Source organism: Brachyistius frenatus, unplaced genomic scaffold (assembly GCF_029030835.1).
Source record: "Brachyistius frenatus isolate BFR_SWC_R1_liver_20210118 unplaced genomic scaffold, ASM2903083v1 Contig_23, whole genome shotgun sequence".
Taxonomy (NCBI): domain Eukaryota; kingdom Metazoa; phylum Chordata; class Actinopteri; family Embiotocidae; genus Brachyistius; species Brachyistius frenatus.
This window is the reverse complement of record NW_027210622.1, coordinates 3,190,131-3,206,600: the sequence shown is the minus strand read 5'-3', so window position 1 is coordinate 3,206,600 and position 16,470 is coordinate 3,190,131. Positions and strand designations below refer to the sequence as shown.

The following is a 16,470-nucleotide window of genomic DNA, read 5'->3' as shown; positions in this document are numbered from 1 at the left end:
CAACAAGCATGACTGTAAGCCTCTGTATTCTACAGGTTTTCAGCTCAGTGTGAGTTTAATTGACGGACGCACTATTTCTCCTCAGTGCCCCCCTCTGTCCTCTCTGTGTTTCACACGGGGCAGCTCCGCCCCACTTCACACACACAGAGCTCCACACACGGAGCAATGCAGACGTTCAGGTGAACGAATCAACTCGTTACAAACTAAAAGTGCAACAAAAGCCCAAAACTACATTAATAATGGGCAACCATTGTGACTAAACTTCAGGAAAATCACGCCAGAACATTGCTGAATCTGCTGACACTGGTGAGGAAGTAAGTATAAGCTCTGCAAGTGATCTTGGTAGTCGTCCTGGCAGAGCAGCAGCTCTCCTGCACCGCTGTACCGCCGAGTCCTCCCTCAATGCTTTATACAGGATCTGAATCTCACTTTACAAACTAAAGAACTAAGAGATCATTTCTGTTTAGTTTTTAATAAATATTTGAAGGCATAATGTTACATTTATACTGACATAAATCTATACTTTTTTTTGTTGAAATTGTATGTAATCAAAATTAATAATGAAATATCTTTCAGTATTTTTTCATATCATGAAGAATATCATTATTGCAAAAATACCCAGATATTTTGTGATGTCATTTTAGGGCCATGTCGCCCACTCCTACTTATTTATTGTAATATCTGTTATGTTGGACAAGGTGTGTGGTGTGGATCTAAGAGATGCCAGTCATGAGCAGGCAGTGGAGGCGATCCGCAGGCCTGGAGACTCTGTGATCTTCCTGGTGCAGTCTGGGCAACACAGATCTCAGGTACTGAATCTCAATACCTGGCAAATGCAAAGACATTTTTGTTTGCACCATTACAATATAATATCCTCTGGACAAAAAGCACATTGAATAAAAGTATCTTTGATAATATGATATAAAGTGTTATATCAACATCCTATGTTTCACAGTCATATAGATATTCATCTGCCTTGTCTGCTTCTTGTGTTTCGCCCACAGTCTCCAAGTCTCATTAACCATGGAAGACTCACTCCAACGCCGCTGTCCAACTCACACAGCTGCAAGGTAACACTGCTCTACACAATATTGTAACCTTCACGCTCCTGTTCTGTCTCAAAGAGATAATTGTGGTGTAAAATTTACTCCAGCCTTGAGATGGTGACACTTTACCAGTGCTTTGCTAGTTCAGAGAGTCATATGCATTTAAATATAAACTGTATTCTGCCCTGCAGAGCTACAGAGCTGCAGAGCAGGAAATACTTTTTGTGTTTCAAAGGTCATGACCACAACTTTGGATTTCAGATGACGTGCTATGAAGTCATTTTTCTCCCTTACTGTTCCCACACAGTTACTGATGTTTGGCTTTGTGTGACTGCAGCATACAGGGAATGTTATGTATACTCTACATTATATACAGAGTGATGAGTCATTAACGCCTACATTGTAGTCCAAAAAGAATAAGGAGGTTTTACAGGATTGTTGGAGAGGTAGACTCCTGTTTTGGTAGCAATATATAGAGAACTATAGTATCTCTGTGTTTCCCCACATGATCCTAGGAAGCAGAAACTCTCAGTGGTCTGTTCCTTAGTCTCTCCCCTGCAAACCCCTTCACTCCCACCCCCTTTAAGGTTGGTACATCGGTGTGTGTGTGTGTGTGTGTGTGTTTATGTGTGTTGCCATGGGTATGCCATGGGTATGCAGATGCATTTGCATCAAGCCAAAAACTTAATTAACGTGCATATTTGTAGATAGAACCCTTGTAGTTCAAAGTCCCTTGCAGCTACCTTGTTTGTTTAAACCCTTTGTTTTTTTTTCCCTTTGATGGAGATGCATAACTCTAAATAGACAGTGCATTCTTTTGAAGTTATTTTCACATGCACTTGTAAGTTGGTTACAAAATAATGCATGATTCTGGTCATCTTTCATGTTATTTTTAGCTGACATTAAAACTGGGTTCATTAATTCATCGTGTTCATCAGTTTTTCCCACTGCTTCATCAAGCACAGGGAACAAGCCTCAGGGGTAGTCCAACTCATGCCTGAAGGACCCCCGAGGCATCTCAAACACTGCCTGTTCAATAATGCAACACTTCTCCCAAGGTACCTTCACCAACATCCGATACAATGGATCGGAGAAACCCCATAAATGTCACAGCACCGATCACAGCGGCGGTTGAAGATGGGGACGACATTGGAAGGAGTAAGTCTGCATCATAAAGATGTCATGCGGACACACACAAGGGTCCCCTAGCCCCGAGGAGCCAGAGAGTTTTTGCCATAGACATGCATTAAAAGAGAGAAAGGTGATGCTGAAAGGAAATGTCAAGACTCGCATACGTTGAATTGTGACAATTTGGAACATCATTTAAGCTGTATGAGATCATTATTTATATGTTATTTACATGTAAAGCCAGTTTGCCATGCCCACATTTTATTGTGAATACATAATAAAAATCACGTTTTTTTTGTGGGAGAGCAACCTTTTTTTGTACAAATAGATTTTAGTTTTCAAATAAGAACTGAAACTTTCTGTCTCCTCTCTGGCAAAAGAAAACCCATTATTAAAATTCGATCTATTGTTAGATCTGCTCAGTGCACTTATTGCCCGGTGGAGTTTTCTTGTAAACAACCAAAGTTTCTGTTTACATTCAGTGTTACGCATAGAAATGCATTGTGTGTATCCTTGAGGTCCAACAAGGGTGAGTATATTTCCTTCCTGTCTCAAAAAAGATTTTTCCTCAGAATTTGAAGGCTGCATTGTTAACTTAACATCCATGTTTTCCAGCATGCAGCCTTCTTTTTCACTGCCCTTGTTGGCGTATTGTTAAACTGCTATCTGTAAATCAATGACATAGTGTGAAACTGTTGCCAAGAATGTAATGTGCTCATGTGCATGCGTGTGTGTTCTTGTGCACATGCACACAAACAAACAAAGTAGGGACCCGCTCATAAAATTAAAAAAAACTCTGTGACACAATGTGTGGTCAAAAACCCAGTATACCTTTGAGGGGGTGTGTGTGTGCGCGTGTGTGTGACTGTGCTTATTTACACATATGTAAATCTGTAGGATACAAATATTTGTGTGCAAATGCAATAGTAAATACACAAAGATATAGACACGCACACCTGTAGATTAATTACCAAGCATTTACCAACACACATTTACTCACACACACATATACTGTGTATCCACTACTGTATTTTAATAGTACACGTGCGTGCACACACACGCCTCTTGCCACAGGCATGCACTTACAAGGCGCATACAATCATACTGTATATGTGCATTATACAGAAACACAGACATATTTCACCTTTCCCTCAACATGACTGATAGCCCTTCCAGACAAGGCACAGCAACACACACAATAACACACACATACATTCTCCTCTGGGGTGTAATGCTTCTTCACACGTCTCCATGTGTCAGTCATTACATGTTATATGTCACACTTTTTTTTTTGCCTTACCAATTACATCCTCCTCCTAACAGCCTCCTGTTTCTTTACCCTGCCTCTCCTAGAAAAGATGCTTCAGCGCTACAGCAATCTGTCTGGAAAGCCCCAGATGCTTGAGCTGGAGAAGGACCCTGAGGCTCACGGCCTTGGAATTAGCCTCACGGGTAACAAGGACGGCTCCAGGGCCCGCATGAGTGTCTACGTGGCAGATATAGACCCTCAAGGGCCTGCTGGTTTAGATGGGAGGATACAGGTTGGCGACGAGCTACTGGAGGTAAGAGGGAGAGTGAACAGGAACAATAAGAAACAATGAGTTTGGATGAGGTGAGCTGATTAACGGAGTAGGATTTGAGGATCCAAGAAGGGTTGGAGCTCCAGAGTAACAGAAAATATTAAAGTCTAAAATGAAAACACGAAAAAAAACTGAGCTGTGGGTTAAGAGTTGGAGGCATGACTCGGGAGGGTTGATTACCTACATAGTAGATTTATCATACAAATTACCATTTGATGGATGGTTGGTGCTTGGCTGGATATTTGTAATGAGCAACCATGTAATAAAGATGTGGAGGGAAAATCGTGGGAGAGGAGGACCTGGTGGCTAAATCAGGGAAGTAGGGGGCAGAAAAATATAATGGAAAGGTAGATTAATGTGGAGATAAAGGACATAAAAGAAAGGATTGCTGAGAAGACAGTATATGACGTTATGTTTCTTCTAGATTAATGGTCAGATCTTGTACGGCCGCAGTCACCAAAATGCTTCCACCATCATCAATAACGCTCCATCTAAAGTCAAGATCATTCTCATCAGGTAACATGACTGTCTTGTGGCATTTGTACACTCAACTTTTATTGAACAGAATAAAGATGTTGATGATGTGCTTGGGGATCATTTTTTTGTGTGCTTTTCTTTAGAAATAAAGCAGCTCTAGGTCAGATGGTCCAGGGACTCAAACCGGAGTGTGAGGACACAGTCGACTCTCACACAGTCCCTGCAGAGTGCGTAGGATTATCCAGAGACATCGAGAGCATTATTCTACCTCAGGTACAATTCCTTCAGTATGTGTTGGTATTAACCACTGTCAGGCCTGTATCTGCACATCTCAGTGTAACATCTCAAGCAGCCGGTGGAGTGGTAACAGACACTTACTGTACTGAAAACAATCATGATACAAGAGGGAGTATTCAAGGAACATTGAAGCATTACTGTAAATTTGATAATAAATACAAATTGTATGCAACACTGCTGTTAGCATCACTTCTTATTGGTAAGAATTCAGAGTTATAGTTTGTTGTCTGCTTTCGATGTCACGTCTCCCTCCAGGATCATGCAGGTCTTGGCATTTCCCTGGAAGAAGACGATTCCAACCAAGGACCGGTGGTCAGGTCCATGATCCGGCACGGCACTGCCAGTAAGGTGTGACAACATAAATAGCATTATTATTTTGTACTTTAATGTCTTCATCAATAACATAAATATGTTTTCTTCACAGGGAGTCATTTAGCTTGCAAAATTAATGTGATTTTTTTTTTTTTAAACATTTTTATGTTATTTGTTTCTCTCTTCGCAACTTTACTAAGTAACATCCCATCACAAAAAGGTCCAAAATACATAAATAAATAATAATGTAATATTCATAATAATGTTAGGGCATGGTTTCCTTCTCACTCATAAAGACTTCCATCTCTTGTGGTTTTGAGCCTTCACCATAGTAAACATCATTACCTCTGGAATTACTTAATTACTTCCAGACATTATTTTAGCACATTGGTTGCACTCAGTTTCATCAGATGTTTACATCTATCAAGCCTCAATGCTTTGAGTGCAACTCAATCAATAATCTATCACAAATAAGAAGTGTCGATGAGCACCATATTACAGCTGCACTTTTTATGCAGTTGTGCTCTGTGAAGTGGTGTCTCGTGTGTATTGTTATTTTTAGAAATATTTAAACCAGATTAATATCCTGATGATAGTTGCCATGTCTTAAAGTGATGTCGTCATGTCTTAATAAGCTTTCATGTACGGCCCCAGGCAGCGGTTACTCAGATATTTGTCCAGAGGGTGTTTTTTTTTATTTTATTTTTTTATCTCACTTCCTCTCCATCTTTCTTATACACACACACTTCTGTACATTTTGCTCTTCTTACATTTTTGTACTCATGTTTCTGTATGCAGGATGGGCAGCTAAAGGTTGGAGACAGAATCATAGCAGTGGATGATGAACCTGTGGCTGGAATGTCAGTGGACAAGGTACACACACACACACACACACACACACACACACACACACACACACACACACACACACACACACACACACACACACACTGTACAAAATGCTTTTCAAGGTCAAGTTGATTTAATGATTTATGATCCACCTGTCTTCTTTGTATACAGGTGTCCACTTTGATTCTCAAACACCGGGTCACTGTCAAGCTCTCCATCAGCCGTTCCAAGTGTCTCTCTTCTTCCTCTTCTTCTCTACCTCTCCCAGCATCACACTCCTATCCCTGCTCTCTCTCTCCTGCCACCTCCCTTATCCATCCGGTCTCCTCCTCCTCCTCTTCATCTCTTAATATAATGAAGACCTCTCCAGTGAAGCGGCCTGATTTGCAAGGATCTGCTCCCACAACTCCTGACCCCATGAGCTGTCCGGTTGTTGCTGGAAAAGAAACCACCATAGAGATTTGTAAAAGAAATGTAGGCTTGGGCCTCAGCATTGTAGGAGGATGTGACACTTTGTTGGTGAGAACAGATGATTTATTTTTGACATCAATATTTGATTTAACATGATTTGTTATGTTTTTTTTTATGAAGTGCATAGAAAACTTCTCCCCAGGAATAAGGTGTAAATTAAATTTATGATTTTATCCATCTTTAGTGACTCCCAATATTTCAGCTTGAAAGCATCAAATTAGACAATATTTGTTTGTATCTGTTTTTATTTATTATTTTCAACAAAATACCTCAGCACAGGTTGAGTTAGGTTGTATTTGATTGCAGGGTTCTGTAATAATAAAAGTAGATTCTGATTTTTACTCCAGGGGGCAGTAATAATCCATGAAGTGAATGATGGAGGAGCAGCACAGAGAGATGGAAGACTGCAGGCTGGAGACCAGATAATAGAGGTAAACACACATACCTGAACCCACAAATATACTATTATAAGTTAATTTTACAAAATGAGTGCATAAGATTTATTTTTATTTCTTACATTTCCTTAAACATTTTTTATTCATCCAAACCTGTTCTGACTCAAGGATTCCATTATAGTTCTATTCTGCAGACAACTGCGGTGGTATTGCTCTGTTGTGTCTCATTTCTACACCATTTATGTTCAATTTAGCAAACAATTTTATTAAAGATATAGATCAATTGAATTTTTGATCTAAAATTCAATCAATGAAAAGTCAAAACGTTCTATTATTTTTGTCCAGTCAAGCCATGCACCTCTATTTTATGATTATAAAGATATACTGAGGGTTTAATATTTCCCAATCACACAACTTTGTCCTGTCTCTCTTACTCACTACACTTTAGGTAAATGGCATAGACCTGCGGCAGGCCACTCATGACGAGGCTATCGCTGTGCTGCGGCTCACCACCCAGCGTGTTCGGCTGTGTATCTTCAGGCACCAGGAGGCTTACAGGGAGGAGGACCTGTGGGACGTCTTCAGCCTGGAACTACGGCCTCGGCTCGGAGAGGGACTGGGGTTCACCACTGTGGGGAAGAGGTACAATCACGAGGCTCTTTAACAAATGAGAACCCACCAACTTGTCATGTTTACAACACGAATGCATGTGTGACGGGTTCAACCTCAGCCCTCAGATAACACAAAACATGGCGTAGTCGTAGGTAGAGTGATGGTGAAATTTATTGCACTTGTCTCCCAGAAGGGCAGATTGGTGGCAAAAATATGTTTACAAGTAGAAAAAGGTACCAACAAACAACAAAAATGTTTGCAATAAAAAAATAAAATAATGGTGTCTCAACAAAGTAGCTGTTACCTTCTCTGTAAGTTGGCCCACACTGACCCTCCACAGGGACCTTCACATACTGACGACATGACAAAACTGTGCACCGCTACAGGTGTATTAAACAGCCTCTGCCTTAGTTTGAACGGGAAGCCCCGGGAACAGGCTGAGAGGAGAGTTGACCTACAGTAAGTGACCAGCGGAGTAAAGTTATGCTACAACTACCAAGTGTGCACCCTTGATCATTTACTGGCAGGCCAAATAGCTGGGAAATGTCCCGGGTCCCGACGTAGTAATCTGTATTCTCTGTGTGTGTGTGTGTGTGTGTGTGTGTGTGTGTGTGTGTGTGTGTGTGTGTGTGTGTGTGTGTGTGTGTGTGTGTGTGTGTGTGTGTGTGTGTGTGTGTGGGGGGGGGGGGGGGTTGTTTGTGGGTCCACTCTGTCAGACATGCCTTCAGGTTAGATCTAATGTTAACTTATATTGTGCTTCAATCCTTGATCTAGCAAAGACAAATTATAATTGTGGACACGTGAATGAATAAATGATTGTCAGAGGTTCAGTCTCTCCTAAATGCCAGCCAGGATTTGGTTCACTGAGAATTTGCCTAGCAACGCTAAGACAAACCAATTGAGGAGATTGATGTGGTGAACACACCACCTGATAACTCTTGCACCTTGTGAAGATTTAATTTATTTCTGGTTGCGAAATAACATATGCCATGCATGCTGCCACTACTTAAAAAGAAGAAATTGGGTATGCCCGTGTTGCCAAGATGTGTCAATGTAGTTTATGAAACCAAAGAACAGGTGGACTTAAGCAGGACGATATTGATGTTTTTGTGAAAAAGAACTTGCCAGTTTTCTGTCAGTTGTTTAATCAAACAGTCACCAATGGCATTTTTTTCTAAACTTACCCATTAGGCTTAGTATAGCTTTTTCAGACCTGAACCAAGTTTGGATGGCTGGTTTTGTGAGTTTAACTCTCCTATCTGTCCTTCTGGTGAAAAACTGTATTTTTGTTCTGAATTTTAGAGTATCAAAATATTTTGAAGTACATATGATCAGACCAAAAAGCCCCAAATTCCCTCAGAATCTATCATGTTTAGAGTTGATTCTTCTTTTTTGATGTAGCATCAATTGGTAGAGTTATCTTTTAAAACATTTATACTTTTCTGAAGTGTTTTCATTCCTGAAGCATTTTTCTTTAAGGTCATTTTGAAAAATGAATGTTCTTTTTGCCCCTTTCAGATTAAAAACACTTCATAACCATTTTGATGATTTTAAAATGTATTTTTTTAAAATATAATACTGAAAATATAAACTACCTTAACAGTTACAAAGAGGAGCCTGCACTTGAGGCATAATTGTAAATAAGATAAACATGTTGCTTCGTGTATTTGCAGAATCAAGTGTGACGTTATGCAAACTGGCAGGCTTACAGGTCACATAATTTCTTCTATAAGCATGGAACAGGTATCGTTTTTGACCTCTGTTTTCTTCCAACAGTAATGACACGGGCATCTTTGTGTCAGATATCATCAGAGGAGGCGTAGCGTATTCAGATGGCAGGTTGTTGCTAGGAGACCAGATTCTGTCAATCAATGGGGAGGATGTCCGTGCAGCATCACAGGAGCACGCACAGAAGCTTCTACAGGTCTTACTTATACAAAGTCCTTGAACTAACAAGTAACATGTTGCACATTTGTTATGTCTTCTTCATTAAGTGTGATGTGTCACTTTGTTCTCAGAGTTGCTGTGGAGCAGTCCCCCTGGAGGTGGCTCGCTTTAAAGCTGGAGTGGAGTACTCACAGCGGAGTCAGGTAGACTGTTTCTCTTGACTGTCTGTGTCTAATTAAGGACAGAGAATCAAATATGAAAATAAAATGTTAGAAGAGATTTAATTTTGATTTAAATTGTCACTAGAGTAGAGACTTCTACAGCTCACTCACTGTACTGTAGGTTGTAGTTTTACTTATGCCTGCATGCACTATTTTAACCATAGTACTTTGTGAACCTAGGAATATTTGAAGTTTTGTTTTATCCAGAGTGAAGACTCTGACTGTTCCACCCTGACACCCTCAAGTGGATGTGATGCTTCATTCAGCCACCAGAGGGAGACAGATAACAGAACTGGGAGCTCCTGTAAGTGGAACATGTTCAGGGGTGTTGTCTGAAAACAAAAGAAATGCATTAAGCATACTTATTATATCGATTGAAATAATTCAATGAATCAATTTACCCTGACTGGAAAGGATGCTGTTAAAATCTTCTACTCATACATCCAAATAAACAAACATATTTACCCTCCTCCTCTTGCAGCATCTCAAGAATTTGACATCAGAAAAATAATCATAAAAAAGGTATGGTAATCTTAAAATAATTATTAATAATTGTTGTTGATTTGTGTCTCATATTGTATCGCAGAAACTGAGTTTAGGATAATTTATTGTATATTTGTATAAAGTTGAAAAATGGTTGCGACCTCTTTGAGACTTTGTTTTTGTACTTCAAGTCACAGAGTTCATATTAGAGATGTACCGTAAATAAGCTATTCACCTGACTGGACCTCAGGCTTATGTACCATTCGGCGTTTATGTCATTTAAAAAATCTGCCATGTCATTCTCAGTCATTGTCTGACAGAGTCTATAATATGTATGTGGTCTCACCACAGGGTCCATGTGACTCCCTGGGCATCAGCGTAGCTGGAGGAGTGGGCAGTCCCCATGGCAACGTACCTCTTTTTATTGCTACCATGGATACCAATGGACTGGCTGCCAAAACACAGCAATTACAGGTGAGGACTGATCATGTATATAAGCCAGTTTGTGTGTTATGTATTCATCACATTGTGGTAACTCTCCTCCTGTCAATCCTTTCTTTCAAGGCCTTAAGTGTAGATTTATGACTTGGTTACAGTTTTGCAAAGATTGAGTTGAAGTTATCTTACATTATCTTGGCTCTGATTAATATTTATTAGTATCAAGACTAATATTTTGACAAAGAAGTCTTCATTGGGGTTTAAAAATGCATTCTATTTGTCCAGTCTAGGTGTTTCAATAAACGGTACATCCTGAGCCCAAATTTATTCCAAATGGTTGCAAAGAATACAGAAATACTCAATAATAAAAATCATAGACATACAAAACATACTTTATATATTGACTAGAAGAGCTTTCAGAGTGCAGACCTCTGTCAAGGCCAAAAGTTTACTCTTCTATGATATGCAAATCTGCAACTGCAAACACTATGTATGTCTGAACTTATTACCATTTGTGGTGATATTACAACTGAAACAGTTTCAGTTTTCTCCATGATTCCACCGTCTCCGAGTGCTCCACAATGATGTCGTGGCACAGGGGCATTGCTCAGTGAGTTTGGGTATCAGGTGGGTTGGTGGATAGAAAAATCCATAAAATGTTTACCGGTCCTGTCTGTCCCTGACTGGTCCTCTCTGTGTGCCTGTCCAGTCCCAGCAGATAAGTCCACGGCTGAATTTATATCCTGTTCCCCTTATGTGCTCCATAATAACTGCTCGGTGTATTGTATTGTTTTAGCAAGTACACATGTATCACAGAGAGTTACTGTGAATGTGGATTGAGATAGTACTTCTCGAGTTGCCTTTATTTCATCAGTATTGAACTTTACTGCCATCTACTGGATTGTAAAATGTATGGCACATATAAGCGTAATTGACAAATAATTTGTGGATCTGTCAATCATGATTCAGGTCCACAAGATGCATTCAAAAGCAAAACTTAATGGGTTCTGCTTTGGCCCATGCCAAAGCCTTCCACCAAGTTTCATAAATATCAGGCTCATCGTTATTTTTTCTAAAATCCTGTTGCAATTAGACAAACAAACACCATCAAAATCGTAACCTCCTTGACAGAGGCAATTATAGAAAATAAAGATATACCAAAAACAGACTAGAAGTATGGACTATTAAAAGCCCTAAACAAATAAAAAGCTTGAAAAGGAAAGGGGGTGCTACATACAACACATCCCACAAACTGAGAAAGAGACGTTTAGGGTAAAGTTTGGGATTAGCATACAATTCTTATAGGTTAGGTTAGAATACGACTATAGGGATTTAATGTAACGTGTGTGTGTGTGTGTGTGTGTGTGTGTGTGTGTGTGTGTGTGTGTGTGTGTGTGTGTGTGTGTGTGTGTGTGTGTGTGTGTGTGTGTGTGTGTGTGTGTGTGTGTGTGTGTCTCTCTCTCTCTCTCTCTCTCTCTCTCTCTCTCTCTCTCTCTCTCTCTCTCTCTCTCTCACTCTCACTCTCTCTGTGTGTGTCTGTGTCTGTGTGTCATCCAGACAGGAGACAGGATCCTCAGTATCAATGATGTGTCCACTGAGGGGATGACTCATGTCGATGGTGGAGCCCTACTGAAGAACGCCACCGGAACTGTCAGTCTGCAGGTGACTCATACATACATCTCAGTGACGCATACAGTAGTTGATATGTAATGCCTGTTCGACAGTAAGTTTTCTGTGCGATAACGTCAGCAAGTTTACGTTCTGTATTATCAGAGAAAGACAATAATGCATCGTAGCCTGCTTCCTCTAGATCATTTTTACTTTTCTAAAACTCACCAAAACATTATTTCACAGACACAACTCAAACACATGTCTTTAACAAGGAATTAAATTTAGATAGCTTCAGCAGACTCTTTATTATCAGTATTTTGCACATAAATCCAAATCCAATCACTATTCCTTCAAAACAGCGCCAATTCTCTGAGGTGCACATGTGCAGAGTTTTTACTTGGCAGGTAGTTTGCTCCCAGCATTTTCAAAGAAGTTTACACAATTCCTTTGTGGACTCAGGCAGCCTCAGCTGCTTCTGACTCTTCATTTAATCCCTGAGTGACTCAATGATGTTATGATCATTGTCATGTGCTGCAGAATGAATGAAGCAAACAGATGTCTCCCTGCTGGATAAGAATATAAACATTAAATGTGCCTAAATATTCTCGATAGTACTTTATCTTTATCTTTATATTATAGTGTGTGTGTGTGTGTGTGTGTGTGTGTGTGTGCGTGTGTGCGTGCGTATGTGTGTGTGTGTGTGTGTGTGTGTCTAGGTGGCAGCAGGTTCAGGCCCACAGGATCACAGGGACTTGCACACTCGGTCGTCAGGCCAACCTGGCAGCCAGACCTGCTTTCAGAACAACCTCTGGTAAGAATCAGTTTCCAACAGTCTCCTGCTGGTTTAATCACTCGATAGAGGCACACGACGACTTCACTGCAGAGCCAGTGCAACACTGGTTTACAAACGCATGCACACCGGCATGCTCAGCAACAAACATCCATTGTGTTGCATTTACTTCCCCTCAGTACTCGCATGTATAAAACCATCACTCTGGAGAGAGGCTCCTCGGGCCTGGGCTTCAGCATTGTAGGAGGGTTTGGCAGCCCTCACGGAGACTTGCCGATCTACATCAAAACTATCTTCAACAAGGTGAGGAAACATCCGCCAGGCCTCCTTTCGTTGGGGAAACACATACGTTTTGTTTTTAGAAAGACAATTTTAACAGCAGTCTGTAAATCACATGGAACAGCTTTCCCTCTGGTATAATAACAACTTTTTCAGATCATCAGCCATGCTAGTACAATAACAGGCATGAGCTGGTCCTTACTGACAGATGATTGTGTTTTTTCTACGTGTATGTTTTTATTCTGTGTCTGCATGTCACATCAAGGACAAATTTCCATTGCCTTCCACACAATGGTGTTCAGTTATAATCTGTAAATGACTTGTGGTTTATAGCAGCTGGTCAATTCTTAATGACAAAATAACAATTGCTACCTATAATCATATAAAAGGCATTTTCTTCCATCGCAGCCAGTTGTTTCATTGTTTTGTTTTTCTTCAATCTGCATTTGTCATCACATACTGCATGTGCTGTCGTATTGATGTAAACAGTGTGTGATCTCTGATCTTTATACGCTGGTGGCTTTGTCTTTGTACTATGCAGGGGGCTGCCATCGAGGACGGCAGACTGAAACGTGGAGATCAGATCATTGCTGTGAATGGACACTGCCTGGAGGAAGTGACTCATGCCGAAGCGGTGGACATCCTGAAAAAGACCAAAGGAACCGTAGTCCTCACTGTGCTCTCCTAAGACACGACCCATTGTGTCCCATTTTTATTATATCAAGACCAAAATAAACCTGAAGGGATGTAGCTGCTTCACTCAGACATGAAGAGGCAAACATGGACAGTTCAAATTATGTAGTTTTGTATAATATCATGGCTTGAGTCTAAATTTATCCCTATTTAGTTTGGGTAAGCTACCTCTAACTGCAAACATAGCTCGGGTGTGTTTACATGCACACAGAATTTCCAGTATAAGCTCATATTCCAGTAAAGGTGTTATTTGAAATATTCTGTTTGTTTTATGAAAAAAAATGTATACCCCAATCATGTATGGACAAAATATTATATTCATAAACATGACCACAGAAAACATGGTCATAGAAATGAAATGAAAAATAGCAGGCAATAAGTAAGCTAATGTCTTATTTAGGTTATTTATAATGTAGTTGTAAATTGATGTGCATTATTGTCCAGGTAAAGACACTCATGAATAAATAAATATCCTTAGACCTTCTAAATAAATTGACCATACAAACTAACACAATAGAAATTGTAACTACTGTATCGAACTCCTAAGACCCAAAACATGCCAAGTGCTTCTGCCAATCTTTTATATGGCAATAAGGTTTTAGGACATTTGCTTTGAAAGACTGTTTTACTTTTCTTCTTAATCTCATTCTTTCATGACATGTTGATAATTAATAATAATTACAACCGTATGTTAAGTAGGCAATCCCGAAAAATGGCATTTGGTTACATCTGTAAAAAGCAGCTGCTGGATATCAGCATATTTACCAAGTTATTATTTATTTAACTCGAGCAGCTGTTTTTTTTTGTTTTTTGTTTTTAGGATTTTCAGAAAGTATTGTTTTAGTGTAATGTGTAATCTTTATTTAGAGACCTTGTACCTGTTTTATATGAATTTATTTAAACTGTGATTCATATTGTTTTTCTTCACCGTATATTTAATTTAATTTAACTCAGTAGTCCTCCTAGCCACAACACAAACTTGTGTGTTTGGCATTGTGTAACATCGTGTCACTGAATTTCTGTAAGAAATCGTATTAAATGTTCATTTGTTAGAATTTTGTTTCCAACATTTTTTTATAATTTAAGATTTTTGTTCTTTTCTTTACTTATTTCCTGCATGTACCTCTGTATACAGTATCCCATAAACAAACAGCTTAAATATGGTCATATTTTAAAGATGGATCACAGCAACCAAGCAAACCCTCATGCAAACTGTTTTTTTTGTGTGATTTCTCTCTGGAATAATACTGAGTAGGATAAGCAAGTGGATACCACATTCTTTGACTTTCAAAACCCACAGATGCCCACCAGAGAGAAGTATTTGAGAAAATCTCAAACTCCTGAACTGTTAAACAAGTGCGCCTGGGCCTGAAGTCACATTTTTAAGGATAGATGCAAGAATTTTTTTTTGCATTCTCTGCATATTTTTTGCATATATTTCCAAATCGTTGAACTGCGTTTTGCCTTGGAGATGTTTTATTGTGGTGATTTTGCTCTTTGTCTCGCTCTCGCTCGCTCTTTCCCTCTGTCTTTGTGAAACATTAATACACACTCTGAATCACTCGGGTTTAGTCAAGGTGATAGGATGAAGTGCGTGCCGTACATAGAATGGCAGGTCGCTCTAAATCACGGAGTAGTCACAAGAGGAGAGCGGAGGAGAGGAAAAGAGAGGGGCATAAGTTCGAGAAAAACTAAATTCTAGAGAAAGCTGAAGTTAGGACAAAAACATTTTCAACCCGAGTCAGAGAGACACCCAGAGAGAGAAAACCTGTGCCTTTTTATTTTGTAAATGCACAGAACCTTCACTTTAATTACTAGAGTTACTGGTGACAACTTGACAAACAATACTTTTGCACACAAATGTCTCATTTAGGAAATAAGAGGCATCAAGGGAGATCCTGTCTGGAGCTTCCGCATTAATCAAAGCCATCTGTTCACATTGCAAGCTTTATTGAAACCCAGCCATCGCAGCCTGGTTTATCCTTCTCCAGATGAACAATTGCTTGCCTGCTGGCATGAGGAGGGTTTTAAGATGGAGGAAATGTTTTTTGTGCATTTAACTTGAATGTTGCCTACAATATAATAGCCCTTCTTTTGTGAATAAAAAAAATTATTATCTGTGTTATTTGTTTAGCATTTAAACACTTTTAACCTCTTTTGTTCACTTCAGTGAATTTCCATACATCTCTTGAGGGAGTAGCAGAGGGTGGATGAATTGACATCTGTCTTTGTTTTCATTAAGCAAGAAAACTGATCTGAAGTTTTTACAACCATGCTCCCTCAAAAATGCATAAGTAATATGCCAGCAGGCCACAAGGAATAGGACCTTCTCCACCCAGTGGCACTTCTTAGACTCTTTTCCAGCATGGAAAAAACCTACAGTGGGCAGTGTCTTCCGTGGCTGCAAATACTGAAATGAATTTTTGTGCTGCTGATAATAAGATGAATTTCACTTGAAAGGCACTAATGATCCTCTCTCTGAGGAGGGTAGTGGTGCTCAATGATTGTTCTGTGTGTCTGTCACATCTATCCATATTCACAATCCTAAGGATTGTGTCTTTTTGCTGTCAGTGTCACCTGGTGGTACAGAAAAAACAGCTAACTGATGATGGGTCCAAAAAAAATAAAATCATTTGCGCTTCTTCTCCATCCTCTCCTTTGAGGTTCTTTTTTGGGATATCAGTCTGTGCTGCAAAAATGCCAATCCTAAGTAATTCAGTCCAGTGCTGAGTCCTAAAATCTTGTTTCTCTTAAAGCAAGACAAAAATAACCTAACAGGGAGATTTACTGTACCTACTGTAGGCCTAAAATTACATGTTAAGTACTAGTTCCACATTATTTCCCAACACGGAGTCTAGGTTAATACAAATAAATGAGCTGGACTGACTGGAAAATTGGCAC

General features: G+C 39.6%; 1 protein-coding gene across 1 annotated transcript in view; it reads left to right on the top strand.

Moving 5' to 3' along the window:
* LOC138620315 (multiple PDZ domain protein) overlaps positions 1-15,669 on the top strand; it is a 40,008-nt gene extending 24,339 nt beyond the window's left edge. The window contains exons 25-45 of the mRNA XM_069697414.1: positions 699-809; positions 1,005-1,070; positions 1,562-1,633; positions 2,105-2,204; positions 3,528-3,736; positions 4,179-4,270; positions 4,375-4,504; positions 4,784-4,876; positions 5,639-5,713; positions 5,861-6,208; positions 6,508-6,591; positions 7,004-7,197; positions 8,944-9,091; positions 9,186-9,257; positions 9,483-9,579; positions 9,757-9,797; positions 10,110-10,232; positions 11,754-11,858; positions 12,524-12,618; positions 12,777-12,900; positions 13,418-15,669. Coding sequence (XP_069553515.1) covers positions 699-809; positions 1,005-1,070; positions 1,562-1,633; positions 2,105-2,204; positions 3,528-3,736; positions 4,179-4,270; positions 4,375-4,504; positions 4,784-4,876; positions 5,639-5,713; positions 5,861-6,208; positions 6,508-6,591; positions 7,004-7,197; positions 8,944-9,091; positions 9,186-9,257; positions 9,483-9,579; positions 9,757-9,797; positions 10,110-10,232; positions 11,754-11,858; positions 12,524-12,618; positions 12,777-12,900; positions 13,418-13,564 — 2,526 coding nt within the window. The 3' untranslated portion in view covers positions 13,565-15,669. The remainder of the gene's footprint in view (positions 1-698; positions 810-1,004; positions 1,071-1,561; positions 1,634-2,104; positions 2,205-3,527; positions 3,737-4,178; positions 4,271-4,374; positions 4,505-4,783; positions 4,877-5,638; positions 5,714-5,860; positions 6,209-6,507; positions 6,592-7,003; positions 7,198-8,943; positions 9,092-9,185; positions 9,258-9,482; positions 9,580-9,756; positions 9,798-10,109; positions 10,233-11,753; positions 11,859-12,523; positions 12,619-12,776; positions 12,901-13,417) is intronic.
* The last annotated feature ends 801 nt before the right edge of the window (positions 15,670-16,470 follow it).